This window comes from Chelonoidis abingdonii, chromosome 9 (genome assembly GCF_003597395.2).
Source record: "Chelonoidis abingdonii isolate Lonesome George chromosome 9, CheloAbing_2.0, whole genome shotgun sequence".
Taxonomy (NCBI): domain Eukaryota; kingdom Metazoa; phylum Chordata; order Testudines; family Testudinidae; genus Chelonoidis; species Chelonoidis abingdonii.
In genome coordinates this window covers 1,611,076-1,633,770 of record NC_133777.1, presented here as the reverse complement: position 1 = coordinate 1,633,770, position 22,695 = coordinate 1,611,076, and the positions used below count along the sequence as shown (strand labels likewise).

At 36.3% G+C, this 22,695-nt stretch overlaps 1 protein-coding gene across 3 annotated transcripts in view; it reads left to right on the top strand.

The window, feature by feature from the left end:
* RBBP6 (RB binding protein 6, ubiquitin ligase) overlaps positions 1-22,695 on the top strand; it is a 39,513-nt gene that overhangs the window by 4,184 nt on the left and 12,634 nt on the right. For 2 of the 3 annotated variants that reach the window (XM_032769645.2, XM_032769477.2), the window contains exons 2-10: positions 6,001-6,100; positions 7,808-7,846; positions 9,754-9,790; positions 14,881-14,925; positions 17,439-17,527; positions 17,638-17,734; positions 19,351-19,490; positions 21,399-21,571; positions 22,570-22,673. In XM_032769645.2, the coding sequence (XP_032625536.1) occupies positions 6,001-6,100; positions 7,808-7,846; positions 9,754-9,790; positions 14,881-14,925; positions 17,439-17,527; positions 17,638-17,734; positions 19,351-19,490; positions 21,399-21,571; positions 22,570-22,673 (824 nt within the window). The remainder of the gene's footprint in view (positions 1-6,000; positions 6,101-7,807; positions 7,847-9,753; positions 9,791-14,880; positions 14,926-17,438; positions 17,528-17,637; positions 17,735-19,350; positions 19,491-21,398; positions 21,572-22,569; positions 22,674-22,695) is intronic. The other variant, XM_032769561.2, reaches the window with a different exon arrangement.

The following is a 22,695-nucleotide window of genomic DNA, read 5'->3' as shown; positions in this document are numbered from 1 at the left end:
TGTTATTTCCATGACTATCAGTTTCTTCTACAACTTTGCTGAAATCATTTTTGTTCTGTCAGCAGAATGTTTTGGAGGTGTCCATCATGTGACTATAGTATTAGCTACCTGAGGCTGATGTGCAAACACTAATGGCCATATAAAGAGAGAGAGCCCAGATGATCTTGGTCATTCATAATAGTGTGAAACTGGGAGTCTGAGCGATTAGTAGAGATCGGCGTCACTAGAGGGGCAGGCAGTGCCAAGGAAAGGTAAAGGGATTGAACATCCTGTATAATGAGGCCTGAGCTAGTGGCACTAAGCCTGGTTCAGGGCATAAAGTGTGCCACTTATACAGTGAACTGGACACATTCTTTGAGACTCAGCCTTCCAGAGCCACAAAAATACTTCTGCATAGCAGAAAGGTCCCGTGCATTGCATTGATGTTGATGGAGTCCTCTTCCAACTTGGACCACTGGAACATGGAGCTGGTTCTGAAGATGCCAGGCTTGTTGCTGACCTCATAGGATCTGTTTTGTATGCATGAAGGATCCAGATATAGCAGCCAAGACAGAATGGCAGGGCAAGGAATCTGAAAACAGAGAGCTCTCAACACCAGGTATATACTATTTTGTTGTAAAATATACTGTTGGGGACAGGGTGTGGGAGGCTGTGACTTAAGTATTGGCGAAGAGTTTTCTGGGTTCTTATGAATGTCATTTCTTGAAAAGGCAGATAAGTCTTATGTGAGGATAAGTCTTATGTGAGGATAGAAATGTCCTCTCTTCCTGCCCCACAAGTCTTTTCTCCACCACCTTGACAATATAAGCTGTAGCTCAGGGTTTCTCAAACAGGGGTCACCGCTTGAGAGCCCCTGGCAGGCCGGGCCAGTGTGTTTACCTGCCCCGTCCACAGGTCCGACTGATCGCGGCTCCCACTGGCTGCGGATCACTGCTCCGGGCCAATGGTTGCTGCTAGAAGCTGGTGCGGGCCGAGGGACGTACTGTCCACTGCTTCCAGCAGCTCCCATTGGCCCAGAGCCGCAATTGGCCAGACCTGCAGATGGGGCAGGTAAACACACCGGCCCATCCCGCCAGGGGCTTTCCCTACAGAAGTGGTGACCCCTGTTTGAGAAACCCTGCTGTAGCTGATGAGCTTTTTTCATACCTAGTTGCTTTGGTTCTCCCCATAATTCTACAATATTGGCATGCCCCTACATAACTCCCCCACACTCTGTCTGTATGGGCCACTCTTCCTGTCAGCGTGGAAGTTTGCCTCAGTATGGTGGATTCAGATAGCAAAAGACCACAATGTAAAAAAATCTAAAAATGAGAACTTCACTGGAAAAAAAAAAAAATGTTGGCTATAGTAAGCTATATATCAGAGTGGTGCACCAGATTAGCTGCCATCATCATAGCAGAAGTTAAGAACAGCAGATTGTGACAAGATTCCTTTTCCACACACATACACACCACTCCTTATAAGGAAATAGAAATGGCAAAATTACAGATAACACAATTTAAGTTAGCAAAGACTAACATGAGTACTCTCATCAAGCTGTGGTGATGGGCAGTGTGATGTCAGATGAAATTTAATGTTGACAAACACAAAGTAATGCAAATTGAAGATAATGGTTTGAACAAATCATACTTTACTGCATTCTAAATCTTCAGGAAAAGATCCTTCTGCTCAGAGTGTAGCAACAGTCAAAAAAAATCTACGCAAATAACTCCATTGCTAATTTATCAGTTTCTCCCTTCATTTCCTCAAGAATTTCCTTTTTCCTCAAATGCCGGAAAATGTTTTCATGTGTTTTCCTGTGATAAGTAAACATTGGTAGTCAAGCTAGTGACCAGCACCTATTCCCTCAATTCCATTTTCGGCCTTAATCTAGCATCCTAATGACCCCTCTTTCTTATAAGTGTTGTGCATGTATTGAGTAATCCAGGAAGAAAATTACTTGCAAGAAGGTATTAGAATTTGAAACTGAATTTATTTCTGTTGCACATCTTGGTATTCCTAGGGTTAGAGATAGATGAGTATTGCTATGGCTAACTCATTACTTATGTTCCATTATAGTGGCCACGCCAGTAGGATGGATGTCCCAGAAGAGGCTTGGTGTCATGCAGAACGGATTCACAGTGGTGAAATATCTGACAGTTTACTGGTTCCAGGAACACAAAATCAGGGCCACTTTGCAATATAGGGCAAAGCACAATGAGGCAGGACTATTTCGGGAAGAGGAGAAACTAAAATGGGAGGCCGTTCTAAAGGGAAATGTTCAACAAATACAAAGTGTTCAGGAAAATGACGGTGTGATGATCTAACAACTGATCCCTGCATTGCCTGTAAAACACAATATTAAATCAGGATAATAGTTACGAGGCTGCCACCTACTCTTCAGCTCCCTTGCTTTCTGTTCCTTTGGCAACTCGCGCCTTTTAAAGCCAGTGGAAAGGAAAATTGGAGTCCCAATAATTTGACAATTTATGAATGATTGTTGGTTGCCCTTCATATTGTACAAATGTTACCTTGTTTTGTTGTTGCAGCTGACCTGTAAACATGTTCGTATAATAAAACATTTTCTTAAAAATAAAGGCTCTGTGCATCAAGCATAATGTTCTTTAATAGAAATATATGAATTCACTCCTCCACGAAACCTCCTCACCAGAACTAATACAAATCACTAATAAAGCATGAGGAAAAACAAATGCTTTAAAATCACCAAGAGTATAAGCCCACCACTACAAAGGCACTTCACAAAAGCAGCTGTCATCAAATCACTCCTCCATAAACTCCCCCACCATACAAATCAAGATAGCTGGATAATTAAATACCAAACACAAGAAGCCCACAGCAACGAAATATAAATGGTGAAAAACAAAACCATATTTACTTCACTGAACCAACAGTTTAAAAATGTGTATACAAAGCATTTCTGATGAAGATCTCAGTGTTTGTATATAAGTAACTGTCTCAGATACAACCACTTGTGTGTCCGACTGTGCATAGGTTGCTGCATAGCTAGTTGCTTACTCCCTCAGCTCTCCATAGACAACTACCTTTGTTTTAATATATATTTAAAAATGCAGCAGGCAGATGATGTTACATTGATCACTGAACGGCCTTTGAATATCAACAAACATTTCCCATTTTATTTTTAGTCTCACAAAACCTCATGCTGCTCCAACCACCATGTGTATGTTTGAATTGACATCTCTCCAGTCTTGTGTAATCTGGGAATAGATTAATTAGAAATAGTGAAAACTGGCATGTGGGATGACCAGAATCACAATGGAGACAAATGCAACTAATGTCAACATTGTAGTCATCCTCTGCCCATTTTTTAGGAGTCCAGCTCTTTGAAAAATTGCACATCTTTCACTTTGCCTGGCCATCCTATGTAAATACCCAGGAAACTGTCATAAATTTCTAAAAGTTATGTCACAATTGAGCAGTAACTTTTTGTGTTAATCTATGTTTTGGACTTTGTATGGGAATATACATTCACAGAGTGGGCAAATAGGTTCCCTCAGTAGCCCCTGCACAGTTCAGGGATCCCAGTTGTTTGAATTCCTCAGTGATCATTGGCACCCTACACTGTCTGTCTTGATTCTACTGTGTCTTCCCATATATGCCTCCATGTCTAATAACTAGCCAGAGAGAGTCAAACCTCTTTCATGGCAACAGTCCTGACTGTCTGGTGCTGCAGTACTGGAGCCAGTTAGCTACAGAGGCAGAGAAGTCTCCTTCCTCATTCTAAAGTTACGCAGCTACTGGTGCTCATGCTAGATGTCAAAGAACTTGGGCTCACCAATTTGTGGTCAAGGTCTGAACCAATAGTAGTACTCTTCCAGCTGAATACTATTCTCAAGCATCACTTACACCAGCTATTCTAAGCCTTGGGACTGCATGACAGAGGAAAAGTTTTGTGTTAATTGCTTTTCTTGCTCTTTGCAGTGTTCTCTGCCACAATTGCTGTACAGAAGCCCCGTCAGAAACCTTATTTGCCAAACAAGGGCTGAACATTTGTCCTAGCCTGCATTTTGAGAAGATATAGGAGGTGGCTCCAGCATTTAGGGGTTTGAGAATTCCCTTTCCAGAGAATTACAGAAGTTTTGGTCTCTTTTTCTCTCATTTCTGGTAGACTCCCTAAAGGAAAGCTTTTAGAAATCTCGTGGAAGCGATGGCCTCAGAGAGCTGTGCTGGGGACTGTGCAATTGTAATGGCTTAATAAAGTACAAGTGCAAACATGGCAAAAACACAGATAAAAGCAGATGTTAGTGTGGATGCATGGCACTTTTGGTTTTTAGACTAATGCTGTCCTGCTGGTTCAGGTTTCTGGTGTGTGTGTGTATGTATGTATGTGTGTGTGTGTGTGTGTGTGTGTGTGTATATATATATATATATATATATATATATATATATATATATAGCCATAGGGAATGAAGTTTCATAGGCTTTGCTACTCCTTCAAGGAGGGGCCCAGTGAGCATGCTTAGAAATTAATCTTTAGTCCCAGCGTTTTTCCCCCCTCCAACTGTAGTGCAGAAACAGTTCTTCATGGAGTACAGGTTCAAAATTATTTTTGTGGTTCCAAACTCATTCAAAACTAGCTGGAAAAAAAAAATCTCTCTTAAAGACATGCTTTTTGTCTCATAATTGAAATGGCCAAAGGAGTTTTTATCCTCATATTTCAAAAACTAATAAATCACCTGTGGTCTGAACCTATCATAGAAAGCTTCACACCCAAAGGAGAACTCCAGAAAGTTATGAGGAAGTGAAAAAGTTATAATGGAACTCTCTACAGAAACTTAATCATAGTGTTTAGTACTATGAATGTTATAATAAAAACGTGACCCAGCTTCACATATATCAAGATGTTCCTTTCATCCTGAGCAAGCTAATGAATCCTGGAAACTTGATTACCACTCATTGTTACACTGTAGCTAGACAGAGCTAGTCCCAAAACTCACATTTTGAGTCTGAAAGTAACCTGATATTGGGTATTGTTTTTTAAAGACTTGCAGGTTTATGTGAGCTTAGATCAGAATGTAACAGTTTCATGAAGACAAATGCAGCACTGTGTAGAGCTAATTTTAAATGTTTAGCTTAATTTTTGTTAAATCTAGGATTTTGTCTTAAACTAGTTTTACTTTGAAAAATGAATCTGCAGGGGGCATTGTGGATTTTTCTCAGTTACTTCTAAGACAGTTGCTTCATTTAAATGGAAACTATCATCTTAAGTTTGGCCCCCAAATTATATTTTCTAAATTAGTTTTTTGTAAAGAAAGAATAGACACATTTCCACAGTTAAAAGAAATCTAATTTAAACAGTTAATACTGTACAGACTTTCTTCTACTTTGTTTTCAACTGCAACATCAAACACTGAAAACCTGAAAGTGAAACTGACGGCATTGATTTTTATTGAGCTTGAAACTGCCAAAAAGAAACACAATAGTGACAAATTAGCTTTTTAAAATTTTCACTTTTAATATTCAAATGTGTTTTTAGTAACTTAGGTAAATAAACGCATTATAGCATATTTAAGTTAAAAGATTGTTATTCCTAACTGCCTGCGCTGCAGACTCTACCTCAGATCTGTTTTCATTGTAGCTTTTGCATCGTTACCAGTTCAATTTTGAAGATGCTGTGGGCCAAACTGTTTCCATTTTACAGTGAAAACCTAAATTTGCCATGGGTTGGAGCTCTTGAATATGAAAGTACCTGTTTAGTGACCTTTCTGATCATAACAATGTAGAACTTAGATTAGCCTCATCTTTTTTTAAGCATTGACCTTGCCTGTGTGTATGTTTTCATCCTTCTAGAATTGGTGGTCAGTTATTAGAAATTAATTTGTGTGGATTAATTTTAACCTTTCAGTACTTATTGTAAAATTCTAGGTTTGGTTTTTCTCAATTAAATGAGTTCTAAGTACCTAACAGACTGCATATGAAAAAAAGAAGTGTGTTTCTGGGAATGGAAATTGATCTTTCTTACCACATTTTTACTCTTTTCAGAATACACAGATGATAGTGCCCTGATTCCTAAGAACTCATCTGTAATTGTTAGAAGAATCCCTATTGGAGGAGTTAAATCTACAAGCAAAACATATGTCATGTAGGTATTCATACAATCAAATACTCTATCTGCGCTCATTAGACTTGAATAATGCATAGTTTGCTAAAAGCATTCAAACGTGTCTAGGTTTTCTTCTTTTCATAAGAGTTACTACTGGTTCACGTTGTAGCTGGAAAGGATGAGACTTGTAACCTCTTGATCTTTGCGAGAGGGATGGCTTGAATAGACTTCTTGGGACTCCAGATTCTAATCCCATAGTTAAATTCTGAGGTAGATAGAGTTCTGCTCAGTTTACTATGTGAGTTGGTCTTTTGGTTGTGCCCTTAAACTGAGGTCCTTTTTGTCTGTATTGACAGGAAAGATTTCATAGCACTTTTTATAAGAAGAAAAACCTATAATCCTTGGCAAACGTTTTCCCCTCATAGAATATCGGGGTTGGAAGGGACCTCCGGAGGTCATCTAGCTCAACTCCCTGCTCAAAGCAGGACCAACCCCAACTAAATCATCTCTCATTTCTCATGCATGTTGTGTATATTTACTGACTCATTCCTATGTCAGAGGTGACTACTTGTCAGTAAGTGGATGGGTGTACTTCTGTCTTGGGACATGACAGGACAGGTACTTTATAAACAAACTACTAGTATTAGTATTGACAACAATCATGGAGTCTTGCATAGAAGCAATACTGGAAAGACCAAGGTCCACCATTCTGTAGGTCTTCCAAACACATGTCTTCCCCCTCCTGAAATTCAGTAATCAGGTCAGCCATTTTGCATGTGAACACGATTAAAAGATTCTTTCATTAATTCTGTTTTATACTATGTCTGTTTTCCCTATTAATCCCAGTATGGAGTAACAGATGTAGTGTTGACTAAAATGTCAGAAATTCCAGTGAATGAAATCAGGATTACAGGTTTCTTGTTACCATTCTTTCATCCTGTATTATTCCACTTCTACATTAGTTGCACTAGTGTTGTTTGAATGAATAATTTTAATCTGTGGCTGAGTAGATGGCATCTTCCTGGTGCTTCAGTGCTGTTCCAAAGTAGTGTTAGATAGTAACAGAGATGAGGACCAAATAAGTATCTGGGTACAAATCTGTAGGGGTACAGAAAGAGTGGTGCATCTTGCTCTCTCCATAAAGGCTGCCCATTGCTTCTGTGGTGCCCCTAGCTTAACAAGTAGAAGGCAAAGTGCAGAAGTGATTCCTGAGTAGTTGCATACTGTGTGCCAATTTAATTATTAAGCAGCTCAGTACTACAGTTAGCTTAAAAATAAGCAGCTTTTGAGATTTTAAGCTCAGAACTACAGTATTGTTGTATGCAATGCCTTTCAAAATTTACTATTCATCTTATAGCATGTTCTTCAAGGTAAACACATCGATAAACAGATCTGTGGTGTATATCTTAAAGAACTTCCTCACCTACTTACCTCTTATTGTGAGCCTGGAACAGTTTTCCTAGTAGTGACTGTTGTAAGCACATGGCCTACAAGCGTAAATTCCATGAGAGGCTTTAACTGCCTCAGCTCATGGGAGACTTTTCGTAAGTTCAGTAATTAAATATGCAACTTCACAACAATACCAATAATTGCATGCCTAGTTCTCTAAGTAGTTTGCTGATCCACAGTCAATATGTGGAACCTCAACACATTTTCAAATGTAATAAAGGAATTCCTAAATACTGTAGAATATTCTGGATTTATTTTGAGCAAATTCTGGTAATTAAGACTTGTTTTTTGTCACAGGACTCCTAAACCGCACAAAATCCTAGAAACTTCTTTCAGGTGATGTTTCTACTACTACTTTTAGTCAATTTAGCATATATAAAAGGTTTACTATCTGGGCACTTTCGTGGCTAAAATCAGCAGATCCCTCACCAGGGTGTTTGGGTTTCCACAAAAAAAATCCTGTAAGAGGACCACATTGAGGATTTATAGTGATATTCACTGTACATCAAACATTCTGCTTTTTAGCATGATTCTTACAAGTTAAAATTCACATTTCAAACAATAGAATCCAATAATATTCAGTATCGGACACATTTCAAACAATAGACATGTAGGGCTGAAGGGACTTTGAGGTAATATAGCCTACCCCCCCCCCCCCGTGCTGAGGCAGGACTAAGTACACCTACACCATCTCTGACAGGTGTTTGTCTAACCTGTTCTTAAAAACCTCCAACAATAGGGATTCCATGGCTTCCCTTGGTAAACTATTCCAGTACTTTCCTAGCCTAAAATTTTCCTAGCATCTAACCTGAGTCTCCATTGTTGTAGATGAAGCTTCTTGTTCTACCTTCAGTGGACATTGTGAACAATTGATCACTGTCCTCTTTATAACATCCCTTAACCTATTTGAAGACTTATCAGGTACCCTCTCAGGCATCTTTCCTCAAGACTAAACCTGGCCAGTTTTTTTACCTTTCCTCATAGGTCAGGTTTTCTAAACATTATCATTTTTGTTGTTCTCCTCTGGACTTTACAGTTTGTCCACATCTTTCCTAAAGTGTGGCACCCAAAATTGGGCACAGTTTTCCAGCTAAGGCTTCACCGTGCCAAATAGAGTTGGACAATTATCTCCCACATCTTACCTACACTTGCCTATTAACACACCCAAGAATATTAGCCTTTTTTGCAACTGCATCACATATTGGTTCATATTCAGTTTGTGATCTACTATAATTCCTAGATCCTTTCTGCAGTACTATTGCCTAGCCAGCTATTCCTCAGTTTGTATTTATGAATTTGATTTTTCTTTCCTAAGTGTAGCACTTTTCATTTTCTTTATTGAATTTCATCTTGTTGATTTCAGATTGATTCTCCAATTTGTGAAGGTCACTTTGAGTTTTAATCATGTCCTGCAAAGTGCTTGCAATCACTCCCAGCTTGGTGTCATCCCCAAATTTTATAAGCATACTCTGTATTCCATTATCTAAGTCATTAATGAAAAGGTTGAAAAATACCAGACCCAGGACAGACACTTGCAGAACCCAGCTAGCTATGTCCTCCCAATTTGACAGTGAACCATTGATAACTGCTCTGAGTACAGTTTTTCAGCCATTTGTTCACCCCCTTATAATTTCATCCAGAGCACATTTCCCTAGTTTGTTTGAGAATGTCATGCGAGACTGTGTCAAAGCCTTACTAAAATCAAGATATATCATGTCTACTACTTCCTCTCATCCACTAGGCCAGTAACTGTCTAGACTACCAATGTTCTTTTCCAGAAGATAGAATAATGATAACATACAACTAGAGAGTCTCAGAGCTGATCCTTAGTATAACTGCTTTAGGGATGTGAGAGTTGTTTGGATAACTGTAAGCCCCTGCTTAGATAGGTGATAATCTGACTGAGAATACAGAATTGTAGCATGAAGCAATTCATATTTAAGATTATTAATATGTTGGCAATTGTCCAAAGGCAGACTTGTTGAATTTTAAGTTCAATTTTTACTAACTAAATTTTATTCCACAAACATGAGTCTTACATTTATATTTTCAAAACGTATTGTAACTTCATAGTAAGGCTGTGAGTCCCAAGGGAGAACAGTTTCTGTAGTCACCTAAATTTCCATATTCATTAAATTATCAGAACATATAATATTGGTAATCATGACATAGTATGTTTTCATTGTTTGTTTAAAGGATGTAAACAGTGTTCTTATTCTGACAACTTTTATTTCTTCTCCTAGAAGTCGAACTGAACCAGTGAGTGGAACTTCAAAAGCAGTATGTAAAAACACAATCTCACACTTTTTTCCTACACACTGCACTTAATTATAAACAGTAATGTAGCAAATGAATTTTCTAAACATTAAGTTAAATTTTAACTTCCAACAAAGCACAGTATATATTGTAAATACAATGTATTTGATGCAAAATAGTAAAAATATTAATACCATCATTTGCACACTTTTAATGTGAATACTAGTATTTGTGCCTAGTAATGCATTGTATTTCATACTGAATATGCTAGAATACTTCCCGTATGACTTTGTGTTGTACAGATAATGTATAATCATTTTCAGATCATGAAGGTTCAGGGTTTGCACAACTGAACATGGTGCCATGTTCTACATCTGTCTGTCTATAGTTAGTAATATGTATGTTTGTACAGGTTGTTGTGTGCTTTTTGTTTCTTGCAATAAAAATGTTTGGAGTGTATTTTTTGCCATTTTCACATTGTATCACTTAGCTTTTGTTTTCAATACTTTTTTTGCCTAATGGTTTTTGAAAATCTTATCAAAAACCACTGAGAAACCATTATTGTTAAACTTGGTATTGTTTCTTACTTTTTGGCTTGGGGTTCAAACAAATGCTGAACCAAATATATCCCAGCATATCGGGGAGGGATTAGGGGGCGGAGATTTCTGTGCAGCTAAATGGCTCATTTTGCTGTCCTTAAATACTTGAGCATTTACATTCCCTAAAACTGTATGAGTAAAAAGGGGTACTGTTTGGGCGCTCTGAGTACATAAATATATCTTGAAAAGGTTGCCATGAATTGGACTAACTTTTGGTACACAAAGTGGTATTCTAAAGTTCTGCAGTTGATTCTTCCACTTTCTGCAATATACAGTTTAGTATGTCTGCAGACTAAAGTATCTAAAACTTGGTGTAGGAATTTCAGCTAATTAGTCGTCTTGTCTGCTAGACTCTTGTGCAATTCCAGCGAAACCCCTTACCAACCTCCTTAACTCTTACCTGCAACACATTTTCTGATCTGGGTAAATTCTGAGTTGGATGCTTCTTAAGCTGTCAGTGACCAAGCCTTTCTTTAGTATACCACCGATTCTGATTTTACAGTTGAAAAAAGGGCAGCATTTTTCTTTAGGTTTGACACACTGATTGTTAGTCTGTTGCAAAATACAGAATTATAGTTACACACACAAATATTTAACTGGTTATAATGTAGACTTTGACTTGCTGATTGGGTTGAATATTGTGCGTAATTCAAACATTTCAAAATAGTCCTAATTAGTATTCAGAATTATTACCTGGTGTTTTTTATTTTTCATTTTTCTTTAAGTACAACTGATTTTTATCTAGAATGGTATGAGGCATTACACTAACCCTGGATCATTGGATCTGATTGCTTGAAAAGCTTTTAGAATAACAGAATCTAGAAATTCTTACCTTTGGGTTGGTGGTCTGTGAAGAATATAGCCTCTGGTTCTCGTGAAATGTAACATCATAAATCTAAAATCCTAGTCTTTTGTGCTTACGGTATTAACATCTTTAAAAACCTAATCTGCAATCCAATATTCTGTTAGCAGTTGGTTTCAAATTGGTTTTTAGACATACTTGTGTCTCAGTGCTAGCTCAAATTAGCTTGACTGGCCCAGTGACTCTGGAAGTTAATGTAATGCATTTATGTAAACCACATTTACAGTATTTGGTCTAATTCAGATGAGTTTTTATTTCTTGAAAACAGTTCTTTTCCTTTTTGTTTACTAGCATGTGTATGAACACAAATCACATGTTCATAAATAAAGTTAACATTCTTTTAGCCTTGTGTGTTCCCTGGCATCTCTGTATTGCATTTCTAAGTAGCATCTTCTTATGAGCTGATACAGATTTCTCATCAGTTTTAAAAAATATATGTTAAAGAATGGCTGTATTAATTCTAATTAGAACTATTTAAATTAAAATGGAAGCAAAGCAAAAATATTCCCTCTTGTCTTGTTGGCGGGATTGGACACTGTTTAAGTTGTGGGCAGAAAAAAATCAATTTGGGCCTGATCTCGCCAGTCCTCTACATACGCGATTTCTGTTAATGATAACATCTATCTCTTAGTGCTTTTCGTCTTTAAATCTCAAAGACACTAGAGGTTCTGTCCTTGCAGTATACCGGATAAGTCACTTCCAGTGATGTGGGCACAATTACCCTTAATTGCCCAGCACAACCTAAAATCGGGGACAAATTCTGTCCTTAGTTCTATGTGCACCACTCCCATTGCATGTATCTGAAAGCAGAACTTGGCTCCAGTGTACTAGGATTAAGTTAATTGAAAGCTGATACACTGTAAAAACAAAACATAAGCCGTCAGGCTTAAAATGGGTTAGTATACCTGTTATAAATTCAAGTGATTTGATAATTATCTTAACTGTTTTAGTTCTGCATTGCCTTGCTCTTTTATGTGTTGCTATCCTCCTACACTGTGTGCCCATTTCTGGCATTGTCACAATCAGAATTAGGGTTCTGAACCTTTGTTTTAAAACTGGTGACTAACTTAGTAGTATCAGTATGTCAGTAGCAACAAGAAGCCGTAATCATAATCAGTACCCCCCACCCCATTGTCTTAGGTGTTGTAGAAATACAGAAAAGAGTCCGTTGCTCAGAGTACAAGTCACTAAAATTCAACTGAAATCCTAGTTGGCCAGTTCTTCAGTTAAGGCCTACAATACTCAAGATTCAAGTTATCACTGAAACTGAAATCCCTATAGATCCAATCCAATCATTCACCTTTTTAATTATTTAAGTTCTACTATAGTATCGGGTCTGTTGTGTTGCACAGTCACCTGGAGTCACAAGAACCCTGGACATGTAGGTTCCGTGTATGTCAATCCAGTGGCTGGCAGGAAACTTGACCAAATACTATAGTAGAAATTTTTAAAAAGTTAATAGCAAAAAGGAGTAGAATACAACACAGGCAGGGAGGCCACCAGGAGATACTCACTCAGACATTAATTCACTCCCTCTGGTGGTAATTTAATGTTCAGAAATAATATTACCCCCTTTCTTAAGAAATCAGGTCAGTGTCTAAAGCCATTAATGCTTTGGCATGAGAAAATTTTAACTATTATGTTATCTCGCTGTGCTCCAGGTAGAAAATATGACCGATTTAGAACAGCTCTCCATTGGACTCTTGCAGTTGTACTATTAAACACTGAGGAGTCTAGCATTGGCAAAAAAAATTGGTAAAACATTCATAACACTTAATGAACTGTTAAACACAGAAGCTCAGAAAATAGTTTTATCAGCTGTAATTGTAAACCATAGCCCTCTTTATTTCCACACGTAAAAAGGAGGGACTTCTGGAACCTCAGTTTCTGGTTATTTAACTACATTTACTTTTTTAACCTAACTGAATGTAGAGCGTCATAACATAATAGCATATTAAGATTTTATAGTAGACTGAAGTTTTCTTAAATTGAAATTTATAATAGATATTCGCAAAGCATTACCATTAAAATGAGACTTCAAATTCTGAGTCTTCTAATTCTTCTCCTCTGTAGAATATTTTCAGGAGTGTCATTTCTTGAAGTCTTTGTAAAAATTCAGTAAAAATCAGTGTAAAGGTTGTGTTGCAAGTACTGCTCATGTGCAGAAGACTCCCATGTGGTGGAGGAATCGTAAACTCTGGGACAGTTTTGATTGAATGAAGAATAGGATCATTACAGATTGGTTCCCCAATGTTGGAGTAATAAAATTATTCTTTGGCATATTTCCACTACATTAAGTAGTGTCGAATTTCTATAAGATTTTTTTAAAACCCATTCTGTTACTTTTTTTTAATCTTTCTCCAGCTCTTGCTAGTGATAGTATTGGCTTTCCATTTCTCCAGTCAGCTTAATTTTAAGACAAAATAACCACTGAGCCCAAAATCTCTAAATATTTTCTCTATACAAATTTTATTTTGATAATTAAGTATCACTTTGATTATTTAATCATCTCATTCTTGTTGATGGTGGTGGAATGTTACAATTTGATGCCTCTACAAAGAGCGCAGTAATTTTCCTTTTCATGTGTGGAAAAATTACATATTACCAATAGTTTTGAATAGGTAATCTAATTTATGCTGCAGTCAACGGATCCATTTTAAGCCTTTAAAATCAGCCACTTTCCTGCAAGGGACTTTGGACAAGTGTAGGGGGTCTGCCTGCATGGATGAGCAGCTTGCAGGGTTGGGACCTGAGTTCTTACCTTCATCACTGAAAGTATGCTTTCTTGCTTTTGTCCATAATGGAGTCCATAACCACTCCTCATGACTACTATTAAAAACTGTCCTTTTTGGGGGCATGGGGGGGGAGAATGTTAAATATTGAAATCTCTGTAAAGTCAATTGCACGTTTTCAGTTCAATTTTATAATATGCCCTTCTGTTTTAATAAAATGGACTTATTTCATTTCTTCCCTGTTCTAGTAAGCTCTTATGGTATATAGATTCATACAGCTTTTTACTTGTCCTGATTTGATCCAGACAGTTTATTTTGTGACTCATAGATCAGTGGAAGGATTGCTTTTATTAAATGGATATTTTTTTGGCGAGATTTTATCTCTGGGCTGATATGGCTGTTCTTTCTTTTGGCAACAGGCTACTGTGTGCTTCACAAAAGCATAACCACACTCATTCATGATTAAGTGTTAAATTACAAATATAGTAAACATACATTTTATATATTAACACAATTCTTTCTCAAACTAACTTTAAAAAAAATTTAACCCAGTTAACTACAAAGTGAGAAGTATTTGTTCTGTCCGTAATATATTGAGTCCTATTGATTTGGGGCGTTATCGGGTCTCATCACGGGGAGAAGAGGCTCTGAGTCAATATGTTGATTTAAGAAAGTTGCTTCACTGTTTTAGTGTCTTCCCATTAGAAGCTGACTCTCCTGATTGCTCTCACATTTTTAAAGCTGCCATGGTTTTGGGCCCCATTTCTTTTGCGCAAATAAAAATTGCGCTACTTTGGAAAATGCCTCTGTCAATGACACACACAAAAATACCTGGAGTAGACGTTCAAACTGCAATAGAGGCTAAATATCACTGTGTTTTGACTGTGGAACTTGAATGTGTGTTTAATTTTTTGTGAACAGATTGATGACTCTTCTGCATCTATTTCTCTGGCCCAGCTTACAAAGGTATATATACATATATATTCTTGTCAAATAAAACTGAATGAATTGTTTGCTTGATATTTAAATGTCTTATATTGTGATCTATATCTGGCTAATTTTGTAATATGATCAAAATTTTATTTTAGTGAAAAGTCTGACTTAACTTGAAAATTTGTGTATATATTGATTGATACTATCCTGTAAAGAGTAGTTCCCAGTTTGGGAAGATAGAAGGGGAGTACCTTATCAGCCTCAGCATAATGTTGCAGTATTACTCATCTTCAAGATACAAGGAAGAAGCACTTCAGAAGCTGTTTACCGTTTTTCATACGTTTCGTTAATTTTCCATTGGAAACTAGCACAATTTTTAAAGAAGAATTGAATAATATTTTGGCTGTAAGTTATGGACATGCCAGAGTTTTTTGCAACAGCCAAAATAGAAGCTTTTCGTTAACATGGACAATTGCACGTTTATTTTTGGATTTCTAGACTTTCCAGTGCTAGACCAATTCTTTGAGCGTTGCACATACTTTCATAAGTTGCAGACTTGTAGTATATCTACAGTGGACAACATTTATGCAATCTAATTTGTTTGAACACAGACTTGTAAATTGTGTAAATGTATCAGTTGTTTATAGGAATATACCAATGTGTATTTGTGGCATATTGGCAAATGTGACCTTTTGAAACTGTTGTATATGCCATGTTTTGCTATGAAACTGCTTGCATTTTCTGCTCAATGATGTGTGACTTTGTTTGGGAAAGCACTAGTGACTATACTTACTAAAAAGATACTATAGTATCAGCCAAGGATATTATTGCTCTTTTAAAATAAAAAAAAATTAGAAAGGTTAGGACATAATAGAGTAGTTAGACTTCCTTTCTTTTGAGGGTAAAGACTGATGTTTGTTTTCCAGGGAAAAATATAATTCTTTCCATCTATAGCTTTCCCTCCGCTGTAAACATGAAAATCTCACATGCATTTGGCAACTAAGAAATTTAACTTGAAAAATAGCCATCTAAAGAGAGTGGCTTCCATTAGTGCTGTCCCTAAATCTATCCTCGGTTTTGTAAGCTCATGTCAACTTTCTTATTCTAAGATGTGAAAAGCTGTCCACGTGTGTATTCCTTTTTAAGTTTTTTTGAGAGAACTTAAGTATTTCTGAAAAATGCAGAAACATAACATAAAGCAGCTCAAAACTGTTACTTACTTTAACCTCTTCAGAGCAGACTGGCTTAGCATGGAGGCAATGTGTTTAACAGTTTTCTGTTTTATTCCTATTATGTGTTAAATGCCATATTGGAATTTTGGTCTATTCCTACTAATGTTTTGTGCTTTTGAATGTGTCTGTAGACTGTTTGGGTTCAAACAAATTAGTTAAGTATCTGTAAGTCACATTTTCTGTAAATGTTAATGGAAATGATTTCATAGATGTCAATCTGGATGATGTTACTGTTAAGAAAAGCTATGTATATGAAACAACCATTTAATAAAATGTTGAAACTAGTTGGTTGCTTTTGTGAATGAATGTATAAAAAGATAAAATACTTTGAGTGGTTGATCTGAATGCTAGGTGCTTGAAGATCCAAGTAATTAGCAGTCACTCCCTTAGACCCTGCTTGTATCTGGACTAGTGTGTAATGAAATATTTTCACAAGTACTGGTAAATTTTAATTTTTTTCTCAGTTGGTTTCAGTATTTTGAAAGGTTAGCTCCACATAAGAGGATTACATTTACAGTTTTCATATTAAAGAGACAGTCAACTTGAAAGCTATTACCTACAAATTTTGTACCTGCTGTAGTTACACCACTTCATAGTGTAAAGTTAACAAAAATACATTTCTTTAGCCTATTTACACATGACAGCACTCTGTGTATAGTCAGTTTCTGCTTTACTGAAAAGACCCTTCTGAAAATCTCAGGAGGGGAACACACAAACTCTTACTTAAAACAACTAAAGGAATTTTAAAAGTACATTCTCTTCATGGGTGCTATATCAGAGACCTGGACTTTATATTACTTTTAAAAAAAAAAAAAATTATAAAGTTTCAAATAATTTGAGTGTTTTAACACTGTGAAATGTGAATACTGCTACTTGTATCCATATTTCTGAATAAATACAAATGCACAGTGAACATACTTTTTCATGTAGTCGGGAGCTTAATATTCAGTTTCTTTAACTTTAAAGTACTGAATAAGATTTTTGTACACTTAGCTTAAGTCCAAGTCCACTTTTGTTTTAAAGAAAATTGGAGCAGTTACACAAGTCTTTATGTAAGGTACAAACAGAGCCTAAGGTTTTGAGTGTCCAAGAGAGCTTTTCTCAAGTAGACTAGCAGGCACACAAACATCATGTAATGGCTTAAGGACTCCCCAGAACATCTTCATAACAATATAAAATATAAGCAGCTTTTTTGATGCAATTTCAGTTAGATTTGTGCTGCTCTTTACAGGATTGGATGAGTGGTGTTGTCTTTGGCTGTGTGGACTTAATTGTGTTTCTAATGTGTGTGTCAAATAATTACCTATTAAACAGACTGCCAATCTGGCTGAAGCCAATGCTTCCGAAGAAGATAAAATAAAAGCTATGATGTCTCAGTCTGGCCATGAATATGATCCAATCAAGTAAGTGTTTATAATGTCAAATCTGTTCCTTGACTATTATGGACAAATTGTAGAGAGATGCTTATGTTATTTTTAAAAACCATAGAGACACCTCTTTTAAACCTTTTTAGTTACATGAAGAAACCTTTGGGTCCACCTCCACCATCCTATACGTGCTTTCGTTGTGGAAAACCTGGTCATTACATAAAGAATTGTCCAACAAATGGGGTAAGAGTCTATGGTGGGATTTGCACTGTTATGTTTTTAGTAGTATGAGTTTATTGAATTTTATGATCTAACTTAAATATGTAGGCAAGATGATTCATAGCAAAGGTTGAAACTCTGTCCTGAATTTCTCCTTTTGTGCCTATGCATTGCAGCTGATAGTGTTTAACTGTATACTATTTGTTGACAAGACATGCTGTCTGATAGAGCAGAGAGCTTTGTTAGTCATTCAGATTTCTGGCTGGATTTAGTTTATGTATTTAAAAAAATTCATTTTCAGAGTTAGTATCTTTTTCCAGAATAGGAATGCACTGTAGAGATAAACATTCCATTCTGAGAGTTTTTCTGCTGTGTGTTCCTCTGAATTACAAAAAATTGAGGGGGGGGGGGTACCTTATCATGAGAGTTTACTCGCTGATGTTGTAACTCGCTATCCTGAATTACAAAAGAGATTGAAGGGGGGGGGAGAGGGATGAGGTAAAGACCACAATAGATGTTAAAATAAAATCAGAGGATACTGATATCTAAAATTTTTTTAAATAGTCTATAGTAATATAAAGAAGGAGCAAAAGCTAGAACAATAGTAAGGTCAATTTCGATAGATAGAGTTAAGATCAATAATAATTCAGGTGATGGTAAGGATACAATAGATTCATGTGGACATTGAGTAAGTAATAGATTCTAAAAGACTAGAGCTAGGAGAGAGTATAGTGTTAGATAGGGAATTTAGAAGAAATTCGTTCTAAATTAAAACTAATTGAGCAAGAAGGAGAATGTATCATATAAGGAAATTAAGAAATAAGTGTTGATAAGGGAGATATTCAGCATGGGGGGGGGGGGGGACCTTTGTAATATATCTATCTATCTGATCTATTTTTAATAGTAGTAATTAAAAGAAGGAGCAAAGGTTTAGTTATTTGTATTCATGATAGTTAGCCTCATTTCAGTGTGTGGAATAAAATGAGTTTATAGAATGGATTCTAAAAACTGCAGGGAAGTGTTAAAAATCAAGGAAAATTTAGAAGAAATTTCTTCTAAAATATTTTAAGATTATCAATAAAGAAAAGGAAAGAAATTGTGGTGAAGGGGATATATCCTGTACTTTCATATTGCAAGTTGTGGAATGCTTCATACTTGAGACTTTTGTCACATCCTTCATATTTTCAATATAGATTTTGTATGAATAAACCAATTCACATTTGAATGCTTTATCATTTTAATTGTACACGAGTGTAAAGAGGATGCATCTTTCCAACCATTCTCCTCCTATAGATTCAAATGTATGTGACATCTACTCTATAGCATAAATATTTTACAGCCACTATTACATGAATGGAGAGATTATCACTTTAGGCCCTAGTACTGCAAAGACCTGTGCTGGTGTTTGACTTCAAGCACAGGAGTTGTCCCACTGAGTTCAAAACACCTGCCTGATTCTTTGCAGTGTCTTAGTCAGTTAAGGAATTATATGTATTTATCATGCAGTCCTCATATTTGCAAAGGAAAAAAAAATAAATACAGGGTTTTTTTTATCGCTTACATACACTTACGTATTCAGATGTCCTTTTAAACGGGTTCCATTTAAAGCTGAAATATATCTGGATTCTTTTTCTTAACAGGACAAAAATTTTGAGTCTGTTCCCAGGATTAAAAAGAGCACAGGAATTCCCAGGAGTTTCATGATGGAAGTGAAAGATCCCAATACAAAGGGTGCTATGCTTACAAACACAGGAAAATATGCAATACCAACTATTGATGCGTAAGTATTTAGTACGATAGAGGTGGCCAAAGTATAACCAACAGAGGCTGCATGTGCAAGTATTTAAATCAAATGGAACAACATAGGTTGGCGTCTGTAATCTCCAGGGGCTCTAGTTCAGTATCAGAGTGGCTACAGTCTGCTCTGTATAATGGGGTGCAACCGTGGCAAACTTGTCATTGTGGTTTTACCTGGGAAAATATTAGTACCCCCTGAAGCTGGTCTAAATGTATTTTTAACCTTTTTCTTGTTGCATTTGTACATATACTCATAACTTGCTATGCAGATATATGCACACACTACACAGGTGTGTGTCACCATGTGCAGACACCCTCTCTGCCCCTCCAACTTGTGTTCAGTTTGCTGTTGCAAGTAATCCACTTTGGCAGTAAAATGTTTGGAAAACCTTGACTGAAATATGCTGTGCTAATGTTTTAATATGTCATAAAACATGCATATTTGTTCATAGAAATTAGAGCTAAGACAGTGAATATTGGGCTATGTAAACATAGCAAAAGCCTAAAACATTTTGGGGTATGCACACCAACGGCATCTGATCTTGTCCATTGCTGGTTAGAAAGCTTTGACTTACAAATAAATCCTTCATTTGAGTATAATAGTAACAAGGTACTGAAAATGAATAGTTGGTCTTTGAATGAAAAACTTCTTAAAAGTGAACACTTTATAAAAATGCCCAACGCTGAGATGGTAGCATTGTCTGTTGGCTAGATCAGGGAGTTGGAATTCTGAGATTCTGTGCCCTTGACTTGGTGTGAATTGCACTAGTCACCTAAACTCTCTGCCTCAGTTTCTCTGCTGTAGGAGTGCTGATGATGATGTTTTAAATATTTGCAGCTGTAGTTAAGCTCTTTTTTAAAGCTGATTTTCAGCTTATGCTACATCTGCTTCATAGGTTGCTTGCAAAACACTGAGCAGATCTAGATGAAACTGCCAGTTTCAGCCAAGACACCAGAGGTTTTAAGATCAGAAGGTCTTTAGTGTTTTTATGTAAACTTTTTAAGATGTACCAAAAAAATGGTAATAAATACCTACATGCCACTGGAAAACCTTGCTGATACTGAAGCTCTTCATATGTTTAAATCCGAAACTCCTTTGTGCAAAACACACTGCAAACTCAGGTCTAGTGGAAAAGCACTGGAAGTTCAGGAAATCTGAGTTCACCCTATTTGTTTTAACTCAGTAGAAAATGGTTATTCTCTGTAAGGTCCTACCTAATCCAACAATCACTTATGCAGATGAGTAGCACCTTTTTTAAATAGTGCAGGCACTTCAGATACAAAAGATAGCATCCTCAATGAGAGAGAGGGAAGGATAAGGATTACAAAAGTACATCAGTGCAAATACTTAGGTTTATATGGATGTTTTGGTGGTGATGGCAGATGGTCTGAATGTGGTTGCACTGTATGTAGTGTACATCAAAATTTGTCCAAAAATAGAAGTAACTACTTGACCTGATAAAATCCCATTAAATACCAATATATATCAGATATTTTTATGTAATATTTTGTGGTTGTTAGAAACCAAGAAAACATTGGTGTGGTGTGTTGAGAGAGAGGGATCTGCATAACCTTTAAATCTAGTTCATACTGTAATTTAAAAAAGGTACCTGTTATACAGCTATAACTCCACCTTTTCTAAATCTCAATTCATTTTTCCATTGTGTACCTCCTTATGTAGAAACAGTATCATGTTTGGTCTGTGCCAATTATGCAATAAATAATCACTTACCTGTTTAGAGATTAAATCTCTGCTGTGTAACAAATACTAAGTGTATGGTTGAATTCTAGTCATCAAGTGTTTTCTTAATTTATTAATTCTATTATAAAATTTGAAAATTTGATACCCCTTCTTTAAACAGATAGTCTTAAATTAAATTATTTCTTTCAGAGAGGCTTATGCTATAGGGAAGAAGGAAAAGCCCCCTTTCCTTCCAGAGGAACCATCCTCCTCCTCAGAAGAGGACGATCCTATTCCAGACGAATTGTTATGTCTAATCTGTAAAGATATAATGAATGATGCAGTTGTCATTCCCTGCTGTGGAAACAGTTATTGTGATGAATGTAAGTGCCATAGTCTGACATTACAGTTAACTCAAATGCCAAATGATAGTGTAAAATGAACAGGAATCTGAATTAACAAAAATTGCTGTACTCCTCTTCATTCTGAAACATGGATCTCTATTAACCAGAAAATTCTTGCATTTTATCTTGGGGTAAAGGAAGAATGCTGGAGATAACTTTAGCTGGAACTCAGATTAGGGGAATTTTTTACATAGGGATGGAGAAACATAAGAAGTAAACGCTTGTATAATTATTTTTTATAGTCACTGATGTTGAACACACCTAGTTTGAATAAATGCTTTCTCAAGCCCTTCTTATCCTTTGTTCTGTTTGATTTAGTAATAGGTGTCATCACTTTGCCATATAAATTGTTAGTATCCCAAATACAACATTGGCAATTAACTGGAGGCTCAAACAAGAGGAAAGAGAGACTGTTCAAACTTCTCTTTTAAAAGGATAGTTAGTTAAAAATATAATCTTAACCTAATTTACTAATGGTTTCTTAGAAATAAAATTTACCCATTAATCTAAGTTGATTACTTATTGTATCCCACTCCACTAGACAGTGAAAATAAACTAGTTAAGTCAGTGCATGACGAGTCAGTGAAACTAACTTTATCTTGTACTTTGTGATTTGCAAACACTAAACAATGTTTAAGTCTGAACAAGGTGGTGTTTTTTTTAAGGTGGAATTTTCAAAAAGCCATGGAAATGATTCTTTTCTTTTATGATCTGTAAATCTTTCTTTTTACGGAAAATATTTTTTGTAATCAACCTGTCATTTCTTTATCTGTTATTAAGTCACTGTTAATTATTAGTGTGGTCACAGAATTTGTTTTAAAGTATAATACCGCATACTAGGACTCCTCGATCCCTGTTTAAATGTTTTCTGCCCAGTCCATGTTTCCCCTGGACCCCAATTTTAGTTGTGTACAGGGATATGAGAGTAAAGTATGACTCAAATATTTGTTAGCTCAGGTACTTCTGTTTGTTCACAGGTATCAGAACATCACTATTGGAATCAGAGGAACATACCTGCCCAACTTGTCATCAAACAGATGTTTCCCCTGATGCTTTAATTGCCAACAAATTCTTACGCCAGGTAACTTCACTTTACATATAAT